Source organism: Equus caballus, chromosome 1 (genome assembly GCF_041296265.1).
Source record: "Equus caballus isolate H_3958 breed thoroughbred chromosome 1, TB-T2T, whole genome shotgun sequence".
In the NCBI taxonomy this organism is placed as follows: Eukaryota; Metazoa; Chordata; class Mammalia; order Perissodactyla; family Equidae; genus Equus; species Equus caballus.
This window is the reverse complement of record NC_091684.1, coordinates 184604814-184631179: the sequence shown is the minus strand read 5'-3', so window position 1 is coordinate 184631179 and position 26366 is coordinate 184604814. Positions and strand designations below refer to the sequence as shown.

Here is a 26366-nt window from a genome sequence, read left to right as displayed (position 1 = left end):
AAGAACAGAAAAGGAGGAGAGAAACCATGAGGAAAGAGAAAAGCAAAGCACGGGTATATACAATATATAATAGTCTCCCCTTTTCAGTTACCATGGTCAACCATGGTCCGAAAATATTAAATGGAAAATTCCAGAAATAAGCAGTTTGTGAGTTTTAAGTTGCACCCTGTTTTGAGTAGCGAGATGAAATCTCGTGCTGATCCGCTCCGTCCTGCCGTGGACATGAACCATCCCTTTGTCCAGAGGATCCACGCTCTATACACTACCTGCCCGTCAGTCACTTAGGAGCTGTCTTGCTTATTAGATGGACTGGTGCGGTATCACAGTGCTTGCGTTCAAGTCACCGTAATTTTACTTAATAATGACCCCAAAGTGCAAGAGTCGTGATGCTGGCAATTCGGATACACCAAAGAGAAGCCATAATGTGCTTCCTTTAAGTGAAAAAGTGAAAGTTCCTGACTTAATAAGGAAAGAAAAAAAAATCATATGTTGAGGTTGCTAAGATCTACAGTAACATTTATTATACTATATTGTTATAATCGTTCTGTTTTGTTATTAATCATTGTTGTTAATCTCTTACTGTGCCTAACTTACAAATTAAACTTTATCATAGGTATGTACATGTAGGAAAAAGCATAGTGTATACAGGGTTCATACTATTGTGGTTTCAGGCATCCACTTGGGGTCTTGGATCATATACCCCACAGATAAGGGAGACAACTGTGCCACAGAAATCTCAGAATCCTAGTATTTTTGGGAAAGAGATAAATGTCACCTCGTCGAACTCCCATCTAATGCCTGAGTTTGCCCTCCAGCACTGCCACCCAGCTGTGTTATACTTCTGCCTCAAAAATTCCAGGGACAGGAAACTCACCTACTGATGAATGCTCCTGGAGCCCATCCCATGCTGGACAGTGTTGACTGTGAGAATGTTCATCTGATGATATGTAGAACCTAAAATCGCCTTCCTACCATTTCTTCCACTGATTTTGGTTCCCTTCTGGGCCCTAAAGATAACCCACACTCCTTCCCCTGCCTTCAGGACCTGCGTGATTTGGACCCGCCCAGCTCTCACACTTCATCGTGTGCCGTTTCCTTCCTGTGTGCCGTGTTGGCTGGGGCTCCTGTCAGTTCCTCTAACACACCAGACACATTCCTGCCTGAGCCTTCTCACTAGAGTGCCGTCTCCTGCTCTTTGCATGAGATTTAAATTTGAGCTCAAGTGCCACCTTTCTCAAGGAGCCTCCCCTGCCACCATGGCTAAAATAGCCCACTCTTGGAAGGGAAAGTTTGACGACATCAAAAAAAGAATCTGGGCTGGCCCGGTGGCACAGCGGTTAAGTTCGCACATCCTGCTTCTGCGGCCCGGGGTTCACTGGTTCGGATCCCGGGTGCCGACATGGCACTGCTTGGCAAGCCATGCTGTGGTAGGCGTCCCACATACAAAGTAGAGGAAGATGGGCATGGATGTGAGCTCAGGGCCAGTCTTCCTCGGCAAAAAGAGAAGGATTGGCAGCAGATGTTAGCTTAGGGCTAATCTTCCTCAAAAAAAAAAAAAAAAAAAAGAATCTGATGGCAAAGCCCTTGTAAGCCAAGTCAAAAGATCAACAAAAACTATGAAAAGACTTCCATATTATATATTACAGGGCTAATTTCTCTAAAATATAAAAGGTTTCTATAATTCAGTAAGAAAAAGACCACTTGGCTTATTGGTGTAATGTGAGAAGGATAGACAAAGGATATGAACCAAACAAAGAACCCACATATGTTGCTCAAACATATGAAAAAGTTCAAATTCACCTATGGTTAAAAAAAAAAAAAGAGAGAGAGAGAGAAAGATAGAATTTGTCATCTATCAAATTGACAAAGATAAAACAATAATAATTTTGTATCACCAAGGGTATGGGAACAGGTACCCTCATATCCTGCTGGTAAGAGAGTAAAGTGGAACAACTGTTATAGAGGGCAAGTTGGCAATATTTATCAAACTCACAAACGCACAAACCCCTTCACCCAGTGATATTTACTTCTAGAAATTTGCCCTACAGATATGCTTCCGAGTGTGGGAATTGATATTTGTACAAAGGTACTCATGGTAGTGTTGTCTGTAATAGCAAGAGGCTGGACACAATACACCGATCTATCAGTAGGGGATGAGTAAGTAAATCACAGTGCATTCATTCAATAAGATAGTACACAGTTATTTAAAAGAAGGAGGGAGATGCTTTGTGGCACTAGGGTGCTGTGAGTGCATTTTGTATTCGCTTGCAGGCATTTTATATTTGCTATTTTGTATTTTTTTCTTAAAGAGGACCCCTCAAATTGTATCAGCTTCAGGGCCCTCAAAACCTGGATACGCTCCTGGCGCCAACACACCTGGGAGACATACACACTCGGGCAGTAACAGAGCTTCATTCCACGGTGACAGGAGGGAGAGGAGGATATGGAGGAATACGGGGGGTAGTATGAATATGGGGTGGGGGCGTGGGACTGGGGACAGGCATAGACCACAATTGAGAGTGAACAATTTCCACAGGTGATTCTGATATGCTCCACCCCTTAGAGAGTCACTACGACTCTGTGTTCAACCCAGGAGTCCCCAATCCTGCACAGCACCCCCGCGCCCCACCCCACCCCTTCTCCTGGAGGCTCCCAAACCCCTCTCCCTCTCAGATGAAGATAAACGCCTACAGCGAAAGCCCAGGAGGCCTTTATCCTCTTCATCGCACCTCCCTGCCTTGTCAGCCTGGTTCTCTGGGCCCCTGAGCTGCCCCTAAGGAGCTGGGACCCGCCATCCCAACTCCAGAGGTGTCTCCTCTCCCTGGCTTTTCCCACCTCCAGTTGAAACACAGCCACTATTCACCTCACGTTTAACAAGAAGACGGCAAAATACCCAAGTTCCCAGATCCTTCTAGAAGCCCCTCAGGCTTCCTGGAGGCCGCAGCCTCTCGACAGGTCTTATCGTTTTTAAATCGTCTGGTATTCACTTCCTGTTTGTCTTCCCCTTGCCAGTCGTCAGATGGACACGTGCTGCTGCTGGGGAGGTACGGAGAAATTTTGAGGAGGATGGGGAGTAAACTAGGCTGGCAGGAAAAAGTACAGTCACATGAATCAAGAAGCGAAGTCATGTGTTTGTTGTTGTTGTTGTTTTAACTACAATTTAGAAAAAAAGTGAAGAAGAGAACTTTGAAAAATAAAGGGGCAGACTCAGGAGTAGCTCCACAGTATTCAGTAAGACATGCTCTATTTACTTTCCTAAATTTCCCCCTCCATCTCTTCCTTCCTTTCTTTCTCTTTCTTCCTTTTTTCCTTCCTTCTTCCTTCCTTCCTTCCTTCTTTCCTTCCTTCCTTCGTCTTTCTTTTTTCCTTCCTTCCTGTTCAGGAATAAAAATAACTAAAAACACTGTATACAGTTTTCTTTTTTATTATTAATATTATTTTGTGGTGCCTCTCAGGCTCTGTCTTCACTGGATTTGCCTTCAGACTTACAAAACGAAGGCACCTTCGGGCAGTCCCCACACTGAAGATTCCAATTGATTTGAGGAAAGCAATTTACTCATTCATTAATTAATTTATTTAAGGAAGATTAGCCCTGAGCTAACATCCACTGCCAATCCTCCTCTTTTTGCTGAAGAAGATTGGCCCTGAGCTAACATCTGTGCCCATCTTCCCCCACTTGTGGGACAATGAGGGGACACCTGCCACAGCACGGCTTGACAAGCAGTGCATAGGTCCATGCCTGGGATCAGAACCAGTGAAGCCCAGGCCCCCAAAGTGGAACTCATGAACTTAACCACTATGCCACCTGGCCCGCTCAAAAGCAATTTATTTTTAAAAAAATTGAACCAAACCTTGAATACAGTTATACTGAGAGTAAACAAAAGAGATATGGCGTAAATGAGCTACTCTCCATCAATCAAGGAAACTGTCAGAAACTCCAACCTCTGTCACCCCCCCACAGCCCCTTCATTTCCGTTCTCAGTACGAGCCAAAACTGGAGAAGGAAGCAGATGAAGAGTGAAACCAGACAGCCACCAGAAGGGCGGCAGACTGGGAGTTCTCAAGTCACGGAAAAGAGGCCGTGTTGCTGTGGATCACACTAAAGGGACACCGGCCTGCTTTGGATACAGTCTCGGCTCTTCAGGAGGGAGGTCCACACAGGTGGGCCAAGAGGGGGCACAGCACAAACTCTGCCTTTAGCCTCTCAGGGCTTTCACCGGCTGTCACCCGAAGAAGCTGGAGGGTGACACTAGCATCCATTGTGTGTAACTTACGGCTCTGATGGCTGGCAGGGGCCCTGGGGCACTGTCAAGACATCTGGGAACTAAATGGGATACTGAAGTTCTGGAAGTTCCTTTGAAGACCTGAAGCTGGGCAGGAGGTCATCAAAGACCTCTCAAATAGGATGATTAATCAGGCAGGAAGGCTCAAAAGGCATCTGCTTCTACTGCAAAGAGCTGGACACTGCAGAAGGACACCTAGAGCCCTTACTTTAGGAGGAAAGTAAGGCTGTGTTGTAACTGCAGAAGGTTGGCCCTTCAGGAGACCTCATGCTTACTGCCCCCACGAGTCCAAGCCTCAGATCTCACCACGACTACTACCAGAGCTTCCACCTTGTCTCTGCCATGCCCATCCTCCCCCACACATTCTCCACACAGCTGCCAAAGTCATCTCTTAAAAAAAGAGAATGAGATCATGTCCCTTAACAGCTGAAGTTTCTCCAACAGCTCTTGATCTCATTTCATAAATAAAAATAAATAGATAAAACCCAGGGACTGGCAACCTTTTTCTGTAGTGGGCCATACAGTAAGTGTTCTAGGCTCTGCCCAACATGTGGTGTCTACTGTGCCGTTGTACTGCAGTGATGAGCTCGCTGGGGTGAGGCAAATGAGTTGCCTAAGGAAACAAAGTTAAAGGGACTGTCACTCTCAGGGCCATGCAAGCGCAAGAAAAGACACAGACGATGCACAAAGAATGGCCGTGGCCATGTTCCAATGAAACTGTATTTGGCCCATGGGCTGTATGCACCAAGTTCTCATACCAGAGTCTTCGCATTTGCCCTTCTCTCTTCCTGGAATGCTCTCTCCTCAGATCTTTGCATGGATGCTGCAAGTGCTAGAGAGCTCAGTCAGCAGATTAAACGTATATTTGGAGAATCAGTAAAGAGAGAGCTCTAAAAATGAGAAAGTATTTTGGAACGAATTTGATTTTAGGTATTTCCCAAAAAGTATTCAAGTAGTTGTCATTGGGGGTAGCAGGTGGGGGATCAGAACTTTGTTGACATTTTTTGCACTTGTTTTAAGCCTTTTTAAAATTTTTAATCACCTGGGGGATGAGAAGGAGGGAGGACACCACAATCTTGTCATGTTAAGACCTCTAAAGTGTCCATGTGGCCCTACTGGCTCCTTTTGGTAACGATGGCCTCAGGTGGAGGGTTGCCTTCTCAGAGAAGCTTCTCCGACCAGTGACTCGATGGTGCCCCTCCACCACCTCTCTTAGTCTGCTGTTGTATTTTCTCACAGCACTTAATCAGTACCTGAAATTATAGTGCTTATTTATGTGCTTCCTTGTTGACTGTCTGTCTCCTTGTGCATGTAGGCCTCAGAAGCCCAGGAATCCTGTCTGTCTTGTTTTCCTCTGCATCCTGCACCTAGTACAATATCTGGCACATGGAAGGCATGAAAGACAATATTTGTTGACTGACTGACTGACTGACTCAATGAACGAATATCCTTCAGCCTGACTGAAGGATATAAGAATGCAAGAGCTAAAAGTGTTTCAAGAGTGGGATCCACTCCTAAGTGAAATTCTCTGCTTGTCTTTCATATGGCCTTAGAAGTGACTCAGATCCCAGCTTGGATAATGGAATCAGCTCTAGCTAATGGACTTAAATCAATTTAGGCAAAAGAAAATTTGTCAATGGAAGAATCTGGACCAAATCAGATTTGGTAGAACATTTTCTGCTACATCATGGGAAGCTTTTCAGCTCTTTACTTATCTGTCATCAATTTGGTCTGTTTTTCCAAAATGTTTAGTTTTTTCTTTCTGCTTTTTAGATTTTAATTAACTTTTGGCTTATTCTCTAGGGAAACATAAACATCCAATAATAAAAAATGTACTGAAAACATCAGATTTCCTTGAGTTCTGTACATGAGTATAGAAACAGTTAAATATGCAGTGCATTCGTTCAGTGTACAGTGAACATCTGGTTTATGGCATGCACTGTGCTGGGCACTGGAAATACATGTGAACAAGCTCCTGCCCTCACACTTCCGGAAGAAATAGGTGTAGAACAGACTCAAAGCAAAAAGAAAGTCAAGTTTTCATAGGCAGCATGAAGGAAATAAACAAGGAGGGGAGACGGGCAATGCCTACTTTCACTAGGGTGATAAGGAAAGCCTTTTGAAGAAATAACACGTAGGAAATGATGAGAAGAAGCTATCTTTATGAAGGGTGGGGAGAGCATATTCCAAGGCAAAGACACCACACATACAATGCCACTGAGGTAGGAGAGAGCATGGCTTGTTTCAAAAACTGAAAGAAAATTGTGTGACTGGATCACAGTGAGTGAGGAAGACAAGGTACAATGATGAGCTGGTCACTGGGCCTTCGTAGGCCATGTTAATGAGTCTGGATTTTATTTTAAGTGCAGGGGTTTCATAAAGAAGAGTGATGCCATCTTATTTACGTCTAAGGAAGCCTGCTTTGGCTTCTGTGGAGAGAATGGATTGACGTAGGGCAAGTGTAAAAGTAGAGAGAGCTGAGAGAGACAGGGAGAAGAGGAAAGGTCGGAGTTACAATTTGGCAGTAGATTTGAGAGGAGTTGTCCTCAAATTTGATGCAGGAACTGAGAGTATGTAGGCGTATCAGTCAGTGTCCAGTTGGGAAAACAGAAATCATTCTAGGTATTTCAAACAGAGGGAATTTAACCTAAGGAATCAGTTACAAAAGCATTGGAAAGATTAGAGGAATAAAGAGGAGAGGTGTGGTAACCTAGCGATAAGCATCTGCAGAAAGTCAGGACCACTCCCAAGGCTAGAGGAAAAAAAAGGGAGGTGGTGATGTTATCAGAAGCCAGGAGTGCCTGGCATCTGACACTGTGGGAAGCTGCTGATGCTGTTGGAACTGGCCACTGCCCCAACCATTGATGCTGTTCCTGGAACTGCTAAAGGTTACTGGAACCCACAGCTGCTGGTTGCTGCCACTGCCAGAAGCTTAAAGAAAAAAAGGGTCTCTCCCTCATTTTGTTCAATTTCCCACCAGTGTTTCCCACTGGCAGCATCTAACTGGGCCAGCTGGCAAAGGAGTCTGGGAAATGCAATTCACAGGATTCCAGCCACCTCCAACAGAGCTATGCACTTAATGGCGGGAACAGTACTTAGCATCGACAAGCCAATGATCAGCACACGGAAGAATTAAAGATTTGTTGTAAGCAGGAGAAACAATCCCATATCCTTTAAAAATACATTATTTCTGTCTTTTTACAAAACCAATATGTTCCCATTAGAGAAAAATTAGAAAATACAAACAATAGAAGATAAAAAATTTCCATATTCCCACTTACCCAGCAATAATAACATCCTGGTCCCTGTCTCTTTCTTTCTCTTTCAAAAAGAGACTCTTACTCGTCCTTCGGTTCTGTAACCCACTGTACTAAATTTATGCAATAAACATTTGCTGGACATTTACTTTGTTACACTGGTTCCCAGTGTGGAATATTTATGTTCTACCAACATTTTCCTATTATAAATATAAAAAAGGAATTATCGCCTGGAAACGAATTTGCAATTTAAGAAAGCATTTCATAGTGAATACAATTGTAACCTCCTATTTGACTGTGATGAGATTATTTGCTTAGGTAGAAAGAGAGAACTAATTATTTTAAACATAAGGTACAATGCCAGCTCTTTTCTTATCCTGTTCATTTCCTTTGTTGGGGAGAAGAAAACTCATGGCAGAATTTCAGAGCTGGAAATGTACAGCGTGGAGGTGGGGAGGAGCTTTCCCTACAGACTGTGCTAGAACTATCCTGCTGCTCTGTTGGTCTGGTCTCCATGAGTCAGGCTTCTAACCAGGAAGCTGGTCCTCTGGAGCGTGCAGAAGGGGTGACACCGAGAGAAGGCTCTTTAAGGATAGACACTATTTATAATGGCTACAGGGCGACCGTTTCTCTGCTGTTACCTGCTAGAATGCTTTGGACTACCGGTAGCTGAAAGCTGTGACTTATATTGGCTTTAAAAATGAGGAAATGTATTATCTCACACAACTGAAACTCCAGAGGTAGGACAGGCTCCCAGAAGAGTAAGATAAGCTGCTCAGTGATGTGACCAAGGTCCCAAGTCCTTTCAACACTCTGTTCCGCCTGCCTCGGTGTTGGCTTCCTTCTGAGCCTGGCTTCCCTCATGAGGACTAGATAGCTGCCAGGGGCCCCAGAGCTGCCTGTTTCCTTCCTCCATGTTCAGGTGGAAAGGAAAATAGAGAGACCCCTCCCTTCAATATAAATTGTTCTCTATAGTTCAAGCAGACTGCAAGTTTTCAATACTGCTACACATTAGAATCACCAGAAGTGCTTTACTACTTATTATTTTATGGCTATTATTTCATTAATTTATTATTTGTTGATGATGATGTATTTATTTACTTGTTATTTGATTTTTTTAAACTGCTGATACCTAGGCCTTATCGTTACAAGTGTTAATTTATTCGTGTAGGGTGGGGCCCAGCTGGAGGCAGCTTTTAGAAGCTCCCAAGTGATTCTAATGTACAGCCAGTGTGGACACTCACTGGGTTAGTCTGGTTTAGGTCACCCACCTACCTCTAGACTAACTGGCACCAGGGTAATGCCATTAGCTGATTGGCTGAGAAAAGTGGACCTCAAAGTGTGACCCCCGACCAGCAGAAGCAGCTCCCGGGAACCAGAGTTGGAAACTCTGGGCATGGGGCCCAGCAAGATGTGTTTTACCAAGCTTGCCAGGTGGTTCTGATGGATGCTAATATTTGAGACCCACTGCCTTAGACCAATCAGGCTCCTTCTCTGGAGCTAAGGAGGAGGTAGATACGTGAACAGGAGCGAGGTCTCTGAGCACAGGGAACCCCAGGGCACTGGAGTGGTTAGCAGCCCCCACTCACAGCGCCAGGCTGGAAGAGGGGAGGAGAGAGCCTGCGACCTAAACCTCAGATACCCCAGCTGTACAGAGAGGGCCTCCCAACGGTGCCACCCAGCCTCAGCCACCGCAATGGGCTGTTAGGATGGGAAGAAGGCATGTTCTGTAGGTGGCCATTCCTTCCCACCCTGAGAAATCTCTGGAAGTTTCTGTAGGAGCTAAAGGACTGAAATGATTGACTTGGTATACTTTCCTGAAAGCACTGTGAATTAATTTCAACTGTGTACACTTTCAACAGGATCCTGGAAAAGAAAAAGGGCAGTAGGTAAAAACAAAGGAAATCTGAACACAGTAAGGACTTTAGTTAATAATAAAATGTAGCAATATTAATTCATAAGTTGTGACAAATGCACCATACTAATGTGAGATGTCAACAGGGGAAACTGAGTGTGGGGCATATGGGAACTCTGTATAAATCTTCACAACGGTCTTGTAACTCTAAAACTGTTCTAGGGGCCGGCCCCATGGCTGAGTGGTTAAGTTCTTGCGCTCCGCTGCGGCGGCCCGGGGTTTCGCTGGTTCAAATCCTGGGCCCGCACATGGCGCTGCTCGTCAGGCCACGTTGAGGTGGCATCCCACATGCCACAACCAGAAGGACCTGCAGCTAAGATATACAACTATGTACTGGGGGGATTTGGGAAGATAAAGCAGAAAAAAAAAAAAGATTGGCAACAGTTGTTGACTCAGGTGCCAATCTTAAAAAATAAAATAAAACTGTTCTAAAATAAAAGTTATTTTAAATACATTAAGATGTGAAATTCTAATAAATATATATAAAGCCTGTGGAAAAGGCTCTATAAAATTAAGCATGAAAGATTCTTTAAAAACTCTATATTAATAATTTGACCAATTGTTTTAGGAAATGCTACAGATAAATTTATTAAAGATAATCTGTTCGCCTGAGTAAATAGCCCACTTACCAAACAAGTTTGCTTAGCAAGACTTTCTTCTGGAGATTTTGTGCAGCCCCAATTAGCTCCCATCTTGAGGCACCAGACTTAGAAAAAAAAAAAACCCAAACCTGTCCATATTAATATAAATACACTGCTGTATTTTTGTGATCTATGTCATGTTTTTAGCCAGAGCAAATAGTTTTTAGACATTTTCAGCTTTAGCAAGAGTTGAATTGGAAAATATTAATGAAGATTCCTGATATGTCACACTCCCCAGAATCTGCATGCGGCCAGAATGATCAAACAGCACATGGGAGGCTTAAACTTGTTCATATGCTCAGAAATAATTAAGAACCGATGTAGAAAGCCACTTTCTTTTTGTCCCCTTATGCCTGGAAAGGAGTAGGAAGGCTGGACCCCGTAGGGAATGGGACATAATCAGATGCATCTTTCTCTAAACCCAATTCATAGGCATGAGCTCAGGCATGAATTCCCTTCAGCATTCTCCTCTTGCTTCACCAGCTGCATTTAAATTAAATGCACTTCCTGTGTCCCGAGGGGTGAGCCATGCAGCCCAGTGGACTGAGGTGTGGCTCATTACCAACGACTACTCTCAAGAGACTGTACATCACCAGGTTTACGCGGGATTCCTGGAAATACTGGGCCGTGATTAGAATGGAGCAAGGAACAAACCCTAATTTGTAGTTTGGAAGGTTACTCTTAACATAGTCAACGAAATAATTTATGGTAAGTTTTGCTCATCTCCCTTCTGTACCAAGTATCAGTAAGGAAACCAATAATTAAAATTGTCATTGCAGGTGAGAGTGCTATAATTAAGAGTTACAACAAAAAAGAGTACTTAAGGCCAAAAACATTGCTATACCAAGCAAGTGGCTCAAAATGATGTTTTTCCTTTGATCTTACTACATTGGAATCTCTCAGATTTTGTCAGCATTGTTATACTCTCTCACCGAGTGACCTTGGACAAATTCCTTAGCCTCTCCAGGCCTCATTTTTGTCATCTTCACAATGGGGAAGAATAATAGTATCTATTTCTTGGCAGTGTCATAAGAATTGATAGAAGTAACATTTGTAACACTTTTAGCACAATGCCTGGAATATGGTGCTACGAAAGTGTTTGTTTGATAAATCAATAAATAAGATAGCCCTAGCCCATGCTAAAGTCATTCACTGTAATGGTAAACCTCTTGGTGATATGGCACGATAAAAACACAAAAAAGAATATTCACTTACAGCTAGCAAGGAGGGAACCTCAGCCATGGCAGGACATTGAAGGGTCAGAAGAAATGTAGACAGTTTTCATCAGACTCTCCCATATTATTGGTGGGAATGTAAAATGGTGCAGCTGCTGTGGAAAACTGTTTGGCGGTTCCTCAAAAAGTTAAACATAGAGTTATCATATGACCCAGCAATTCCACTCCTAGATATAAACCCAAAAGAACTGAATGCAGGTACTCAAATACTTACACACACACATGCTCAGAACAGCACTATTCACAGTAACCAAAATGTGGATACAACCCAAATGTCCATCAGCTCATGAATGGATCAACAAACGTGGTATATCCATACAATGTAATATTATTCAGCCATACAAAGGAACAAAGTACTGATACACAGTACAACACGGATGAACCTGGAAAGCGTTACACTAAGTGAAAAGGTCACAGAGCCTGTGATTCCACTTATAAGGAATATCCAGAATAGGTGGATCCACAGAGACTGAAAGCAGATTGGTGGGTCCCAGTGGCTGGGGAGTTGGGGAGTAACTGCTCAGTGGGCACAGGGATTTCCTTTGCAGTGCCAAAAATGTTTTGAAACTAGAGAGTGGCTGTGATTGCACAACATTGTGAATGTACTAGATGCCACTGAACTGTTCAGTTTAAAAGGGTTAACTTTAAGTTTTGTGCATTTTACCTCATTAAAAAACATACATACACAAATAAGACAAGAGTGAGGGCTCTCTTCATTCCAGTTGAGAAGACAGAACTTTTCCACTCACCACAGACTCCTTACTTAGGAAAGGTTCCTGCTGTCCAGCCCCTCTGGGCCCTGGTTTCCTCATCTATAGGAAAATGACATTGGACTAGGTGACCACTAGGATCTCTTTCAGTTCAAATTCCAAGGCAAAGAAATGCAGCATCCTTCTTTCTCCCCATCTCATCACAGGCTTGAAAATGACTGCATCTGCACTGCAGATGTACACTGGAAGACAAGGCTGGAATTCAATTACAGGGAAATTAATTTGTTTTAGTTATTAATATGAAAAGTATTTTAATATTCATTATTATAATGACACAAATTAATGGGCAAATAACTAAAACAAATGCACTTTAACAATTAGCTTGGGGCTTGCCACTCTGATGCTCAGCCTCAGAGCCCCTGCACGGCTCCAGCTTGTCTGTGTCCCTCTGTGTCATCACACGCTGTGCTTTTTGCCAGTTGTGGGAGCTCAGGCTCTTCTGCCAAGTGCGGTGCTGGCACCCCCACACTCATTTGGAGGCCCTTGATTGACTAATAGGTGCCCTTGGCAAGCAGGGATGGCAGCGAGGGATTGAATACCCTTCTAAACTACTCACACTTTGCCACCAAAGTAATCTAGAACAGCTTAAGGCCATGAGTGACAGAACCTGTGTTACAACTAGCCTAGTTAGAGCTTTACTCTAAAATCATTGAAATATTATTTGAACAGCAAGCCACGTTTACTCAGCCTTGGATTTAAAGTCCTGGGTCAACATATTCATTCCAGGAGGTGGGTACAAAATTTTCTGTATTTTACTGACCACCACCTCCTCCACCTGCTACTGTAGATTTCCGTTCCCCTGTAAATTCCCTCCTAATTATTCCTAGGAGTGTCAGGCATATCTACAAAGAACCTTCAGCTAGAAAAATTTCAGCTAGCGGCTAAGGTTTATGTCATTTCTCCCCTTTTTAATTCTAGCCCTCTTCAGGGATGTCTACTTCTGAGCTGCAAAAACCAAGCCAGTGGCTGCCCGGGTGGGCCCACATTCAGGCTGCCTCAGACCACGCTTCTCCTGGTCATGCCAGTATTCCCAGTGCCCCCAGAGGAGCTCACTAGAGGGGCCAGAGCAGTTCCTGGCTATGCGGGGTCCAAGCAGAGGTTCAACCCCCAAAGGAGCTCCTCCTTTATGGTATTGCATGTCCAGTTCACTCCTTGCTGCCGACGAAGAGTCTGCAGCGGTCACTTTAGGCCTCCTGCTCCTACCACTCAGCGTCCACCGTGGCTGGATAGGGAGACAAAGCCACGAGACAAATACCCTGCAGGGCACTGAACTGCCCCCTTCACTGGCCTTTCATGTTTTGTTCTGGGCCAGGCTGATCTGCCTGACACGCTCTTCCAGTGAATTCTCTCCAGGGTGGCTCCCCAGCCCCTCATGCAAATAGACCCTTCCTACAGGCTTCCAGACAAGCCCAGACATGTCCGGATTGCACGTGGAGGTTGCCAGGGCTCAGGGTCAGACACGAGGTTCCCAGTAACTGTGTATTAAGACCTACTAGGTGCTAGGTGCTGGGGGCCAAGGATGAAGGGCTCCTGTCATCCTGGGACAGGAGCTGTGGGAGTTGAGATGACAGCTCCTTGAGGCTGGCCAAGTTCAGCCTTCACCCTAGTGGGTGCACCTCCTGCTGAGAGGTCGTACTGGTGAGGATTTTAGGCTGGTTAATTTTTAAAAACTGCAGATGAGGAGCAAGCTCCGAGGACTGGAATTTGCTTGCTCTTTGAGAGATATTTGCATTTGTGAAGGAAGGGGGGATGACCTTGTAGGGACCTGAAATTGGCCACCCCAAGATATGTCTCTTTGGCATCGGGATTGTTTGGGGCTGATTGCTTTTGATAAACTGGGACAGGGAGGGAGGCTCTGGGGAATGGAACTTGCCCTGGTTGGGACACATTTACATTTGTAAGGTAAATCTCTATCTGTAAAAGGTGCCTCCCTCTCTGTACCAGGAAGAAGAGGAGAGATGACCTTGTCCCTAGAAACTCTTAATGGGGAAGGCAAGAACTTAGGTTGGTTGCTGTCTGGCAATCTCATGTAACTGGTTTAGGGTGGTGGCTTCTAACCTTTCTAACCTTTACTTAATCCGATTTGATTCTTGTCTAAAAGTCATGGGATCACCCAATGACCAGACCCCACCTGCACTGATACCATTTTAACTTTTTTTTCATGTTCTTTCCTTTGTCTTGTAAAGAGATGAATCATATACCTATGCCTTAAATTTAGCTCCAACCCCCAACTTGGGGCAGCAGAAGCTCTGACTGCCCATGGGTCCTGTCCCCATGCTACACTGTTCTCTAAATAAAAGAGCACAACTGCCAGATCTTAAGAGTCTAAGAAATTTTTCTTTCGACTCCTCGGCTCACCGACACCGCATCAATACCAGTGGTGCTAACTAATCACCGTCTTAGCGGAGAACCTCCTCTCAATATAACTAGAAGTTTCACCAAAGTGTCACTCCTCCTGAACATTCGTCAGCTTCTTACGCGACCGTGGGCCTCTGTTTGCTTCTTTGCATCATGCAGCAGGAGGGTCCCCTTCCTATCCCGCTCTTCATTCTTGGCCCCGACTTCCCTCCATTTCTGCCTCCCTATTTCTCCCCTCAGATGCAGAGAGGAGAGGGCGGTGGGAAGGAGAATAAAAGTGGAAAAGCTGTCCGGGATTGTGTCCAAAAGAAATGATACCTGTCAAACCTGTCCATTCATTTGTTCCACTTAACTCAAGAACCTGCATGCAAACTAATGTAAAATTAAAAATACGTAAATGGTTTTGTATGCCATTTGTGAATCTTTTTTTTTTTCCTGGTTTCTGATCTCTGGTGTTCCATAGTAAAAGGATTAAAAAAATCCATAAAGCCGTCAGCTTACCTCTGGATAACTACAAATTCTCCTAGGTGGTGGCCATCCCTCCCACTAACTGCAGCTTCTTGTGGGAAAAGTGGGGAGAAACCTAGAATACAGTCTGCCTTTTGGGGGACACAGCTATACTGGCTGTTCACGAGCACGGGAGTAATTGGAAGGCAGACTTTCAGAATATCACACTTTAGTAAGAAGCTGGAAAGACAAGTGGATGAAAACATCCAGCAAAGCAAAACACTGCGTTTCCAGGGTTCAATCGGGTGACATCCAGTCTGTCTTCATAGCGCACATGCCCCCTCACGGAGCACATGGGGCCTTGCACGCAATGGGAGTTAGAGAAATGTTTGTTAATTTTAGTTAAAACTGGGTTCCACTCAATCTCTCAGTGGCTTAAACCTCCTGACCCGGGTCAGACAGCAGAGGAAAGGGGAATAAGGAAAGGCACCAGGTAAAGCTAGAAGGAGATCTCTGTTTGATATATATATTTGTTCCTGGGTTTATTATTTTGTGACCAGCCCGGAATGTGGCAGTCAACTATGCTGGTAATTTTATTTACATTTTCAGGTTGGGATCCAGGTTTTCAAGTTTGTTGTGTGATTTTATGCAAAACATATGCAAATCGCAGCATTCTAAAAATTCCGTCTGTTTTCCAGCCCCTCCCCTCGTCATGAACAGACCAGGCTGGCGCCGCGCTCTCCGGGCTCCTCTCGGAGCGCGAGACCCTGCGGGGCCGACGGGCCGGGGGAAGGGCTGACCCGGGGGCGGTCCCGGGGCGGAGCCTGGGCGGGGCCGGTGACGCGCAGAGTCGGCCGGCTCCGGGGCTGGACCTCAGCCTCTCCCGACCCGGGCCGCCGCCGCGCCAGTGGTGGCTCCGCGTCCCCAAAAGGGGCCCTCCGACTCCTCGCTGGTCCAGTCCGGCGCCGGGTCGTGGAGCCCCGCACAACTCCTGCTGGTCCCCAAACGGGATCCCTCCTTCCCCGAGTTGCGAGCAACTTTCCCCTCTCCCTGTCGCTGCGGTGGCTCGGGGACCGTAGCCGCCGCAGGTAGCTGAACCCGGGCCACGCTCCCCGCGCCTCGGCTGCGCGCGCGTCGGTCGCTGCTGCTGTGGGTGCACGCTGGGGGTCCGGCGCGCTCGGCTCTGCGGGCGAGATGCCCTTGGGACACATCATGAGGCTGGATCTGGAGAAAATCGCCCTGGAGTACATCGTGCCCTGTCTGCACGAGGTTGGCTTCTGCTACCTGGACAACTTCCTAGGCGAGGTGGTGGGCGACTGCGTCCTGGAGCGCGTCAAGCAGCTGCACTGCAGCGGGGCCCTGAGGGACGGCCAGCTGGCCGGGCCGCGCGCCGGCGTCTCCAAGCGGCACCTGCGGGGCGACCAGATCACGTGGATCGGGGGCAACGAGGAGGGCTGCGAGGCCATCAGCTTCCTCCTGTCCCTCATCGACAGGCTGGTCCTGTACTGCGGGAGCCGGCTGGGCAAATACTACGTCAAGGAGAGGTCCAAGGTAGGATGTGCGCGGTTGCCGCGCCGCTCCTGCAGCCCGCGGGGACCGGGGGCACTCGGAGTCCGTTTGTCGCCTTCGCAAGGCTGCAAGCAAACTTTAGCTTTTAATCAAGAAGCAAGAAGTTAGTCTGATTCTCTTTTCCCCCTCTCCTCTGAGCGAAAATCCATGCTAAGGGTCTCAGGTATATAATTATAATGGCCTTCTCTGTTAACTTTGAAATAATGGCTCTGGTGGCTGGTACAAGCCGGACAAGCTGTGACTTTTTGGTCGAAGATATGGGAGGTTCTCGAAGGTCCAAACGAGAGACAGGTGATTAGAAACATTGTGTATTATCCGAGACACACGTGAACTCGTGATCTTAAATGTCTACTTGAAAGTCACATAACATTGCCCTTCAATTACGTTCAGAGCTGATGCCTACAAAAGCACTCTTAAAGAATTCTGGAGACGGTGTGCTTTTGCGAAGTGGCATTTGGTTTGTGAAGTTTGGCAGGTGCGGGAAGAGTTTGACCCGTGAAAGAGTCAAGCTCCTCTTCACTTTTGAGAGCTGCCCTTGGCTTGTTGCACCCAGGACACTAGTTAGATCATCTGCTTGACTGAAAATTCTCTCCTGCTGCTGAGCCCTACACCGCGCCACCTTCCCTTTCCTAACTATCAGTTGATGGGAAAATCACTCAAAAACAGCCAGTTAAGTGATCAGGAGAGGGTAGTCAAGTACCTCTGGAAAGAAACCGTGTTTTTGTTCACACAGTCAGAAGTGACTCTCTGGGTGGTAGTTTATCTTGGAAACGTTTCCAGGTAGATTGGCAGAAATATGGGAACATGTACCACCGTGATGTTGGTGCGTGTACATTACTTTGGCATAGACTAGCTGATCACTGTCTTTCTCCATATAATCCAGCCAGCTTTCCAGTGGCAGTTCTGAGTAATTTGTACTTCTTTTATTGTGGACTGGTCAGGGGGCCCTCAGACCTCTAGGAACTTTAACACAATGAGGCAAAGCCTACCAGTGTGAGAAGGAAGGTGAACAGTCACCTATGTACCATTCTTTAACAACGTTTGTGGTATTTCTCAATTTAAAATTGATCTTGTGATAAAACATATCATTCTTCTGTCTTTTGTCTCATAAGCTGCGAGGAACACTCTTTATTAGCGGCAAGTGGTGGAGACTGGACGTGTGTAGAAATGAAGGGGTGGGAGTGGGTGAATGGGGAGAAGTAGATTGCTGTGCACCTTTCAAGCCAGGAGGGCATGAATAGAATCCCTGAAAGCATGCTATTAATCGGATGAAAATAGACTAAATCTTAAAAGAAAATGGGGCTTTCTAAATTTTACTTTGATTTGGGGAAAATTCAGTTAGGTGGACTCTGTAGAAGATTGATGTTAAAATGTTTCTTTACTCTTCTTCCATCGTTTTGGTGGTGGCTAAGAGCCATTTGTCTTGATTAGTTTTGTTTTGCATTAACTGACCTTGCCTGTCTCGGGCAGGCTGGGGGAGGGGAATGGCTAGCCTCCGTGTGGCGAGGTGCTTGAGGGTTCCAACCTGGAAGAGCAGATGGCTTCTTATCAGTTTTTTAAAGTTTCTTTTAAACTTAAGTGTTAGGAATTCCACCCCCCACGCCCTCCTCCCAGCACTCTAGGAACAGAATTTGCTCTGAGGGAAGTCAGAATGAATCGGTAGAAAGAGGTCACTAACATCTGAAAGTTAAGGATTTCCATTTAGCTTTGACTTAGTAGACAGTGGTAGGGTTTTAGGCTAGAATTTAACTCCTCAAATTGAATGAAAAGCCCTGCGTATGTCGGGCTAAAGAAGAAAAACGATCCGTAGATAGGACTCTTCAATTATGGCTTATCTTCCCGGTAGAACAGATCACTTTTCAGCTAACTTTTCAGTTAACCCTTTCAGCAGGTGACTGTAAATTGAAAAGAGAAAATTCATCTTTTGTCCACTGAAGAGATTTCTTCCATACCCAGATTTCCAGCTTTCCTTCGGCTGTTTTGGCACAAAGCTCTTCATTCCTGCCCTTTAGAAAAATCACCTCTCGACTGGGATCTTCCCTGGCCAGCTAAACCAAATGCAAGCTAGGTTGAGCAAACAATTATTACAGTGAAAAATAAGAAAAAGCTTGATTTGTTTGTATAAAGAAGTTTCCTTAGTAATGTCTTGTGGCCTTAGGTCTCTTGTATGAAGTTCATTATTAAAGCATTGCAGAAACACTTCCAGATTTATGTGAGTTTCACCCTAATTTAACCTTCTTATTTACTTCTCTGCCCTCAGCTGAACGCCTTCCTCTGTGCTGCTTCCTTCAAGCAGGTTTTCAGTAAAAACCAAATTTTTAAAAGGCAGAATTTGTGCATTTATTTTAAAAATTTGTTTCAACTTTTTATTATGGAAATTTTTGACGTAAGTAAATGTGGAGGGGCTGGTATAATGAGCTTCCATCACCCATTTTCATATACATTTATTTTAGAGCAGTTGTTTTTAGGTACTTTAAATTTCTTGGGGTTATGATTATTAATGTGTTGATCCTAATTGAGTATTTTTTTTCTAGACTTTTAAAGATCCTTGAATAATGTAATCATGCGCTTTATCTGAAAGAAGCAATAGCAACAGCATTGGGAATAAAATAGGAATGTATACTGGACCTAAAATTGAATTGTGGAAGCGTATGGAAAGCAATATTAAAGGGTTCCCCCTCGCTGCCAAAAAAGTTGTCACTGGTCAGAATTTATCTACGTCCACTTTGCTGGAGAAAAATCCAAAGGAGCTGAAGACCCTTTGGGAAAGTAGTTTCCTATAATGTACAGCAGTATGGCGCCCCCTAACTGCAAGCATGGTCATTGCTCTCAGACAATCGAAAGATTTCTTATCTAACTCCCTTTTGGAGAATTTAGACCGTATCCAAGATAAACATTGGTTATAATTTGCTGCTTTTGCTTTGGCTGCCTAGATCATGAAAATGGCTGTTTTCCAGAGAACGTGTAATTTACAGAACCAAAAGTCCTTCTGCTTGGAGCATCTCACTGAAGACTCCCTAGCTTGTAACTCTGGTGATACTAACTACCTTTTCATAAGCAGCTTGCTCTGTCTGGAACTGTGCTAAGCACTTTACAAACACTGTCTGTCTGACTTGGTCTTCAGAACCACCATCTTCAGCAAACTAAGTGATGAAATCATTTGCCCAAGGTCACAAAGTTGGTGTAAGAGGCAGTCTATCATAGGGGTTATGGGGCTTGGGGTTCCCAACCTTGTGGCCTTAGCTAAGTTACTCCGTTTTCACCAAGTGTAAAGTGAGGGATAATACTGTCTTAAAGCTTTTTTGGGGGAAGGGCATTACATAAGATGATGTGCGTAAAATTCTTAGCAGACTTCTGAGCCTTCATAAAGTTATGAGCCTGTAAATGGGCGACTTGGGATTGAACCCAGTTCTATCTGACTCCAGAGTTTGGGTTCTTGACTGTTAGGCTCCTGCTTTTCATCCTTGCATTTATTTAGCAAGTGTCCGCTGAGTGTGGGGTGCTGTGCGTGGGCCGGGGACACAAAGGTGACCGGGCATGACGCCTGCCTCCCAGAGCTCACATACACATGGACTTCTGAATTGTGGGATCCTCTAGTTCACACTTGATTAATTCTAAGGCTTAAAAAAAGAAAAACAACAAAATGCAAACTCTGAAGCGGGTCAGTTAAGTACATTTGAAGAAGAAAACGGAGTGCAGTGCTAGTGTTTTCCTACTGTTATTTGCAGGAAAAGTATTGTTAATAAGCTTGGTTGTTAGGGTCCCTGCCGGAGTGGTTCTGGACGATGGGGTGGTGGGGGTTGTATTGTGAACAGACAGATCGGTGCTCCCCTGGAAACAGTGCTGAGACGTGATGAAACAGCAGTAAGTTATGAATAAAAGAAAATGTGTTGCAAAGTGGTAGGTTTGTTCCTTTGTTGTTTAGCAATAACAGTTTTGGCCCACCCGAAATCACATCAGGAATATCCATTACTCAGTGGAGCTTAACATGGTTGCAAACTACTTGAAGCAAAAATGGGATAATGTATTTTGAAGACCAGGATCTCTCTTGGTATCCACGTGCAGGAAGTGCAGTCAGCGTTCACAGAATGCTGGAGCCGTGACCTGGGAACCAGAAAGGCCTTAACATCCAGGAGTGCTGGCATGTTAGTTCTTCTCTGGCCCCTTCTGGCCTCCCTCTTTCCTTCTTTGCCTGTGCTTCTCTGCTTTCCCTCCAGCTTTTACTGCTTTTTCTTGCACATGACTCAAGGTGGCTGCCGCACAGTGGCTGCCTCAGCCGCAGTTTGACATCCTCAGAGTCTTGACTACCATTCGAGGCTCCCTGTTCTCATTCCCTGGGAGAAAGTGTGATGGTCTCACTTCGGCTCAGGAGACTGATCAGCCTTGGTTGGGGTGGTAGTGGAGCATGTAGTGTCACACGGGTGTCACACATGTGTCACACGTACGGTTGCTGGGGCCCATGAGAGGTGCAATTCTTCGAGCCTGGGGTTCGAAGAGTTTGACACCATAAAAGGTGTCTTTACAGTTAAAATCTTAAAAATCTTTCTGTGCTTGAAGTATTTTAGGGGGAGGAGGCACTGAGTTTGAAGTGCTGGAACATCTTTCTGTAAGGATGTGAGGATTCCTATAAAAGGTTTTGTATTTAAAAATAACTTAGCTCTTGGAGGAAGGAAATTAATCCAAGGAAATAATTTACAGAATGCAGCCTCAGTGACAGTGAAGTAAGTTCCTCCATTGGGTGAGTTTTCATAGTCTTCTTTGTCTATTTTGTTGAATGACACTTGGGAACAAAGAAAAGAAGGTGGGGTGTGTGTGTGTGTGTGCATGTTTACTTTATAATTTCTTTTGTTCCATTTTGGACCATTGGCCACTCCAGTACAACCTTATCTGCTTGCAGTGAAGTGGGAAATCGGGGGTATTAATTTAATTTATTCATTCACAAATCATTAAATGTCTTCCACTGTGGTAAACGTGTATGTGGATGAGGAAAGGGAGGTGGAACGAGATTATAAAACCATCTAGAGGTACAAACTTCCAGTTATAAATAAGTCACAGGGATGTAATGTACAGCATAGAGAATATGTCATAATATTGTCATAACTTTGCATGATGACAGACGATAACTAGACTTACCATGGTGATCATTTCGTAATGTATATAAATATCGAATCAGTATGATGTACACCTGAAACTAACATAGTGCTATATGTCAGTTATACTTCAATGAAAAATAAAAGAAGTAAGCTGAAAGTCGAGTGGTGTGAAATAGTTGTCACCAATTTTGGTTTCTCTTTTTCTGGTTAAACAGTCCTGCTTTTACACTGATTAGTCATTTTTGTTTCTCTTCTTCAGACTTTCTCCAGGTTCTCTATTTACTTAAAATGAAGTGACCAAAATTATACAGGACTTTATTTCCTTTTTTTTTTTTTTGAGGAAGCCTGGCCCTGAGCTAACATCCGTGCCCATCTTCCTCTACTTTCTATGTGGGATGCCTACCACAGCATGGCTTGCCAAACGGTGCCATGTCCGCACCCGGGATCCGAACCGGTGAACCCCGGGCTGCTGAAGTGGAACGTGCGAGCTTAACTGCTGCGCCACTGGCCCGGCCGCTATACAGGACTTAATGATACAGGTTTTTAGAGCTAGAGAGGTATCAGAAATCACATTCATCAATCCCTCAATCATTCAGCAGTCAAGTCATTTTTATATTTGGAGAGAGGAGGTCTCGAGAAGGGATTGAAGTGGGTCTCAGGCCTGAGCAAAGGTGCTTTAAAGAGAGGGGCTTCCCTGGCTGGGGTTGCTCCATAAGTCAGGTAGATTGGGAGACGCGGTTGGTAGGTTAATTCAGATGTATCAGCATTTTATTTGGGAATGTTAAATATCATTCTGACTTGAAATTGATAAACACCCCTTAGGTGGAATTATGTAGCTTATCTGTGCTTTGGACTTTTGGGGGTTATGAACTATTTCCCTTTCTGACCTTACTCAGCTCAAGGAAAAATTGGAAATTCTTCCCTGATTCTCAACTCTGGCTAGAAGAATTTCAGATTTTGTAGATAACAAGCAGCCTTGCATGTTACAACTCCATCCTGAAAACACACCATGTATGGAAGATGTCTCTGATGAACTTCAAGTAGGCGGTGGGGTTTAACCCATAATGAGCTGAGCACATCTGAGAAGCATCCCTGAGCGCCCAGCCTCCTGCACACCCAGCATCCGGCGAGTCAGGTTAAAGCTCAGAGGGCCCCTCACCCGTGCTCAGTTTGGCAAGACCTCTGCTTTTGATTGATCTTTGTGCCTCTAGTAAATTAAGTGACATTCTGACCCATGTCTATTGAACACCAAGGAGCAGCCTGCAGGTTAGCACTATGGGGCAGGTTGTGAATACTTTGTTAATTATGGCAGCAACAGACTTGATGATTCCTTTGTAGCTGTTAACTAATGTTGCTCTGAGAAATGGGTGTCGTTTTTTCTCTAGGGTTTGTCAAATGCGCATGTCCTAACAGTAATGATAGTTCAGATGTGTTCTGCTGGGCAACTGCCAGGGGTTCCCAGCGGGTAGCCGAATCCAGAGGCACTGGAATTGTAAATGCGACAGACAAATCATTTTACAATGCCAGACTAAGGAATTCGGCTTTGGCAGTTGGCCAGGAGCCGTTGATTTGGCTCAGATTCAGAGCTGTGTGTCTGTTTGCCAAGCACGATTAGTTAGCCTGCTTCATTGTACATAGAAGGGTACCCTGTTTCCCTCGATTATTTCAATCTTAAACCAGTGTCGAACTTACTTTAATTTTGTATCTTCTTTTGATAGTGATTTGTTGGTGAGTTCTTCTTCTTGCTTGTGGTGAGCTGCTGGTGACTGAGTGTCTCCCCCCCGACCCCCGCTGTCCCCACCCAGTCCCAGCCTTACACACACGTGGGTTTGCAGTTGTACCATGCAGGTTTTCAGATCCTGTGCTGGACTCCTTCACTGCCTCCTCACCCTGTCCTCACTGCACAGGAGTTCACCCTCATTAAGTCAAGCCAATGTTTGATTCTTTAGGAGAATAATCAACATTGATCAACACTTCTCAAGTTCTGGAGTAAAGGTATCTATCCCATATTAAATATTACTTTTCCGTCCAAAATGAGGCCAAAATACTATTACCACATAAAAATAATTCCAAAATACAAAGATTCAAGTAATAGGATAGTAGTCTTGATGATTTGCCAGTGGGAAGAAGACAAAATGAAAAACTCAATTCCAGGGGCCGGCCCCGTGGCCGAGTAAAGTTTGCATGCTCTGCTTCGGCGGCCCCGGGTTTCGCTGGTTCGTATCCTGGGCGTAGACATGGCATCGATCAGCAGGGCATGCTGAGGTGGCGTCCCACAGAGCACAACCAGAGGCACTCACAACCAGAATCTACAACTATGTACTGGGGGGCTTTAGGGAGAAGAAGAAATAAATAATAATAATAAAATCTTAAAGCCAAACAAAACTCAATTCCGGGTGTCAGTGACGTCTGTTTTTGGTTCTCGTAGGGGGACTTGAGGTTGTTTTGAGTATTCCGAGTAATACTCATCTATCTGAGCACCGCTTAGAAGGAGTCGACTGTTTTCAACAGTCTGAACTTCGTGTGGAGCTGGCTCTGTCCCCCAGACGCATGGAACAGAGATGCTGCCCGTGCCCTCCCTCCACCTCCGTTCCCATTTCCACTCATCTGTCTGGTCAACCTGAGGACGCTTACTCAGAAAGCTCAGTACCCCACACAGAATGGACAGTGAGTCTTTCTTTTGGATGGCTTTTTTCCTACTCATATTATTTTGTAGGTTAATTTGAGTGATTTGAGTGAATAAATAACACCTTTTTAAAACAAAAAATCTTGAAGATTCAGGCAGGAACAAGCAATATTATTGGTCAAAATTTGGCCTATTTTGTGCTGTTGTGGCTTTTTGGGTTCACTGTGGAACCTCAAGTTTTGTCTTTTTTAGAACTAAATTTTATTTTGCTTTCCAGTAGAAATCCTTGAGGAGGGAAGTATTTTAAAGAGACGTACTTCAACCATAAATCCTCCTGCCTTTGGTTCCCCCTTCCCCCTAGAATCTATTTCAGTGTACGTTTGCAAGGGTATATATAAGTGGTCCAAAACCCAGCTCTAATCATGCAGTCTCCATGCTTAAAAAACCCAGCTGCCCTCTCTCCCCATTGTCTACTGTACACGCTGTGAACTTCTGAGCATGTCATTTAAGGCCCTCCACAGCTGACCCTATTTGACCCCATCTGACCCCATCTGACCTTTCTATCCTTAATCTCCCGCTGACTGCCTTCCTTCCCTCCCATTCCCTGAAATGCTAGAAACTGATTGCCAGGCATACTGAGCTTCCTATTGTTTTCTCTTCAAAATCCATCTTCATGCCTTCTCCGTGAAGTCTTCCCTTCTGCTCCCTGGAACTCTGTTGGTGGCTTAATCCAGGCTGCTCTGGTACACTTATTTATTCGGCTGCTTACCCTAGCCTCGCTTTACTTATAAATCCTTGAAGGCAGAGACTCTTGGGCTTGAAATATACTTTTAGTGCCTCGAACAATCCTTTACAATTCATACATGCTTATTGACTTAATTTCATCTTCAAAAAGAACTTTGATTTCAACGGATGTCAGGGTGTCAAAAAAGCTATAAATAATTTGTTAGGCCAAAAAAAAAAAAAAGAGGTTTTGCAGCATGGTCCCCAAGTTGATGCCAGAATGTTTAAATATTTTATTACATTAACACGCTATGAGGGACTATCTCAAAGGAGGGGCTTTGGCTTTCTAAGGTTTTTTCCTCCGTTCTGAAATTCTCTGCTTGGCCCTAGAAAGGACCAGAGTCACACACAGATCCTGGCAGCTTCTACGTCCAGGTCTGGCTCACAGAAGCCCGAGAAGCCTGGGGCCAGGAGGCTAGAGCCCCTGGTAGGCAGTATCTCGGGACCTCCTTCTCCACTTCTTTAGGAACAAGGTTGATTTTTAGTTTTAATTTTAACTTAATGTAGTCAGCACCTGCTGCTAGGCACTAGGATCAACATTTCGCCTGGTATCTCGTCTCACTGCCATCTTGGGCAAGTCAGTTCTCTGAGCTTCCCTGTCCTCATCTATAACGCGGATACAATAATAAGGATCTACCTCCAGGATTCCAAGGAATTAAATGAAAACTGAGGCTAAAGTTTCATCTGAGAGGGCAAATAGGTGGGTTCAGTACCTCTTATTGGATTCCCGCAGAGAGCAGACTGTACCAACAGTTACACCCTGACGCTGACAGGACCCGATCCTCAGCAATGCTACAGAGTTACAGCTGGAACGTGTCCTGCAGGCTGGGCTGTAGGGCTCGCGCTGTAGAGCCTGTGCCAGGAGCCGCCCCAGGAATTCCTCTCGCTTCCTGCTCTCCCTCCCACCTCCTGTACCCTGAATTAACTCGTGCAGCTGACTAATTGACCTTTACCCTTTCTCATTTAGGGTGAGGCATAGCGTACAAACTCTTGGTTTTGCCACGAAGTAGCCACAGTTTGCAAAGTGTAGTTGTTGGACCAGCAGCATCAGCATTACCTGGAAATCTGCTGCCAATGCAAATTCTTGGGCTTCTCCCCAAACCTAGTGAATCAGAAACTCGCAAGTCCTCCAGGTGATTCTCATACGTGCTAACATTTGAGAACCATTGAATAAGATGAGTAAGAGGAGGCTACGTAGGGCTGGTGCTGTATCTTCCTACCTGATATTATTGAGAAAATCGGAGTTCAATCAGTTGATCGGATCTGAGCTCATTCATTGCGAAAACGAAAAAATGTAAGTGTTTTCAGTTCATTTGGGACATTTGTGAGAAAAACCCACCACCTATTAACATGTTAAGTACACACACGTGCACACAATTTTTGTATTAT

At 44.8% G+C, this 26366-nt stretch overlaps 1 protein-coding gene across 1 annotated transcript in view; it reads left to right on the top strand.

The window, feature by feature from the left end:
- Window positions 1-15725: 15725 nt before the first annotated feature.
- Window positions 15726-26366, top strand: part of EGLN3 (egl-9 family hypoxia inducible factor 3) — a 27974-nt gene continuing 17333 nt past the window's right edge. The window contains exon 1 of the mRNA XM_003363671.5: window positions 15726-16457. Coding sequence (XP_003363719.1) covers window positions 16101-16457 — 357 coding nt within the window. The 5' untranslated portion in view covers window positions 15726-16100. The remainder of the gene's footprint in view (window positions 16458-26366) is intronic.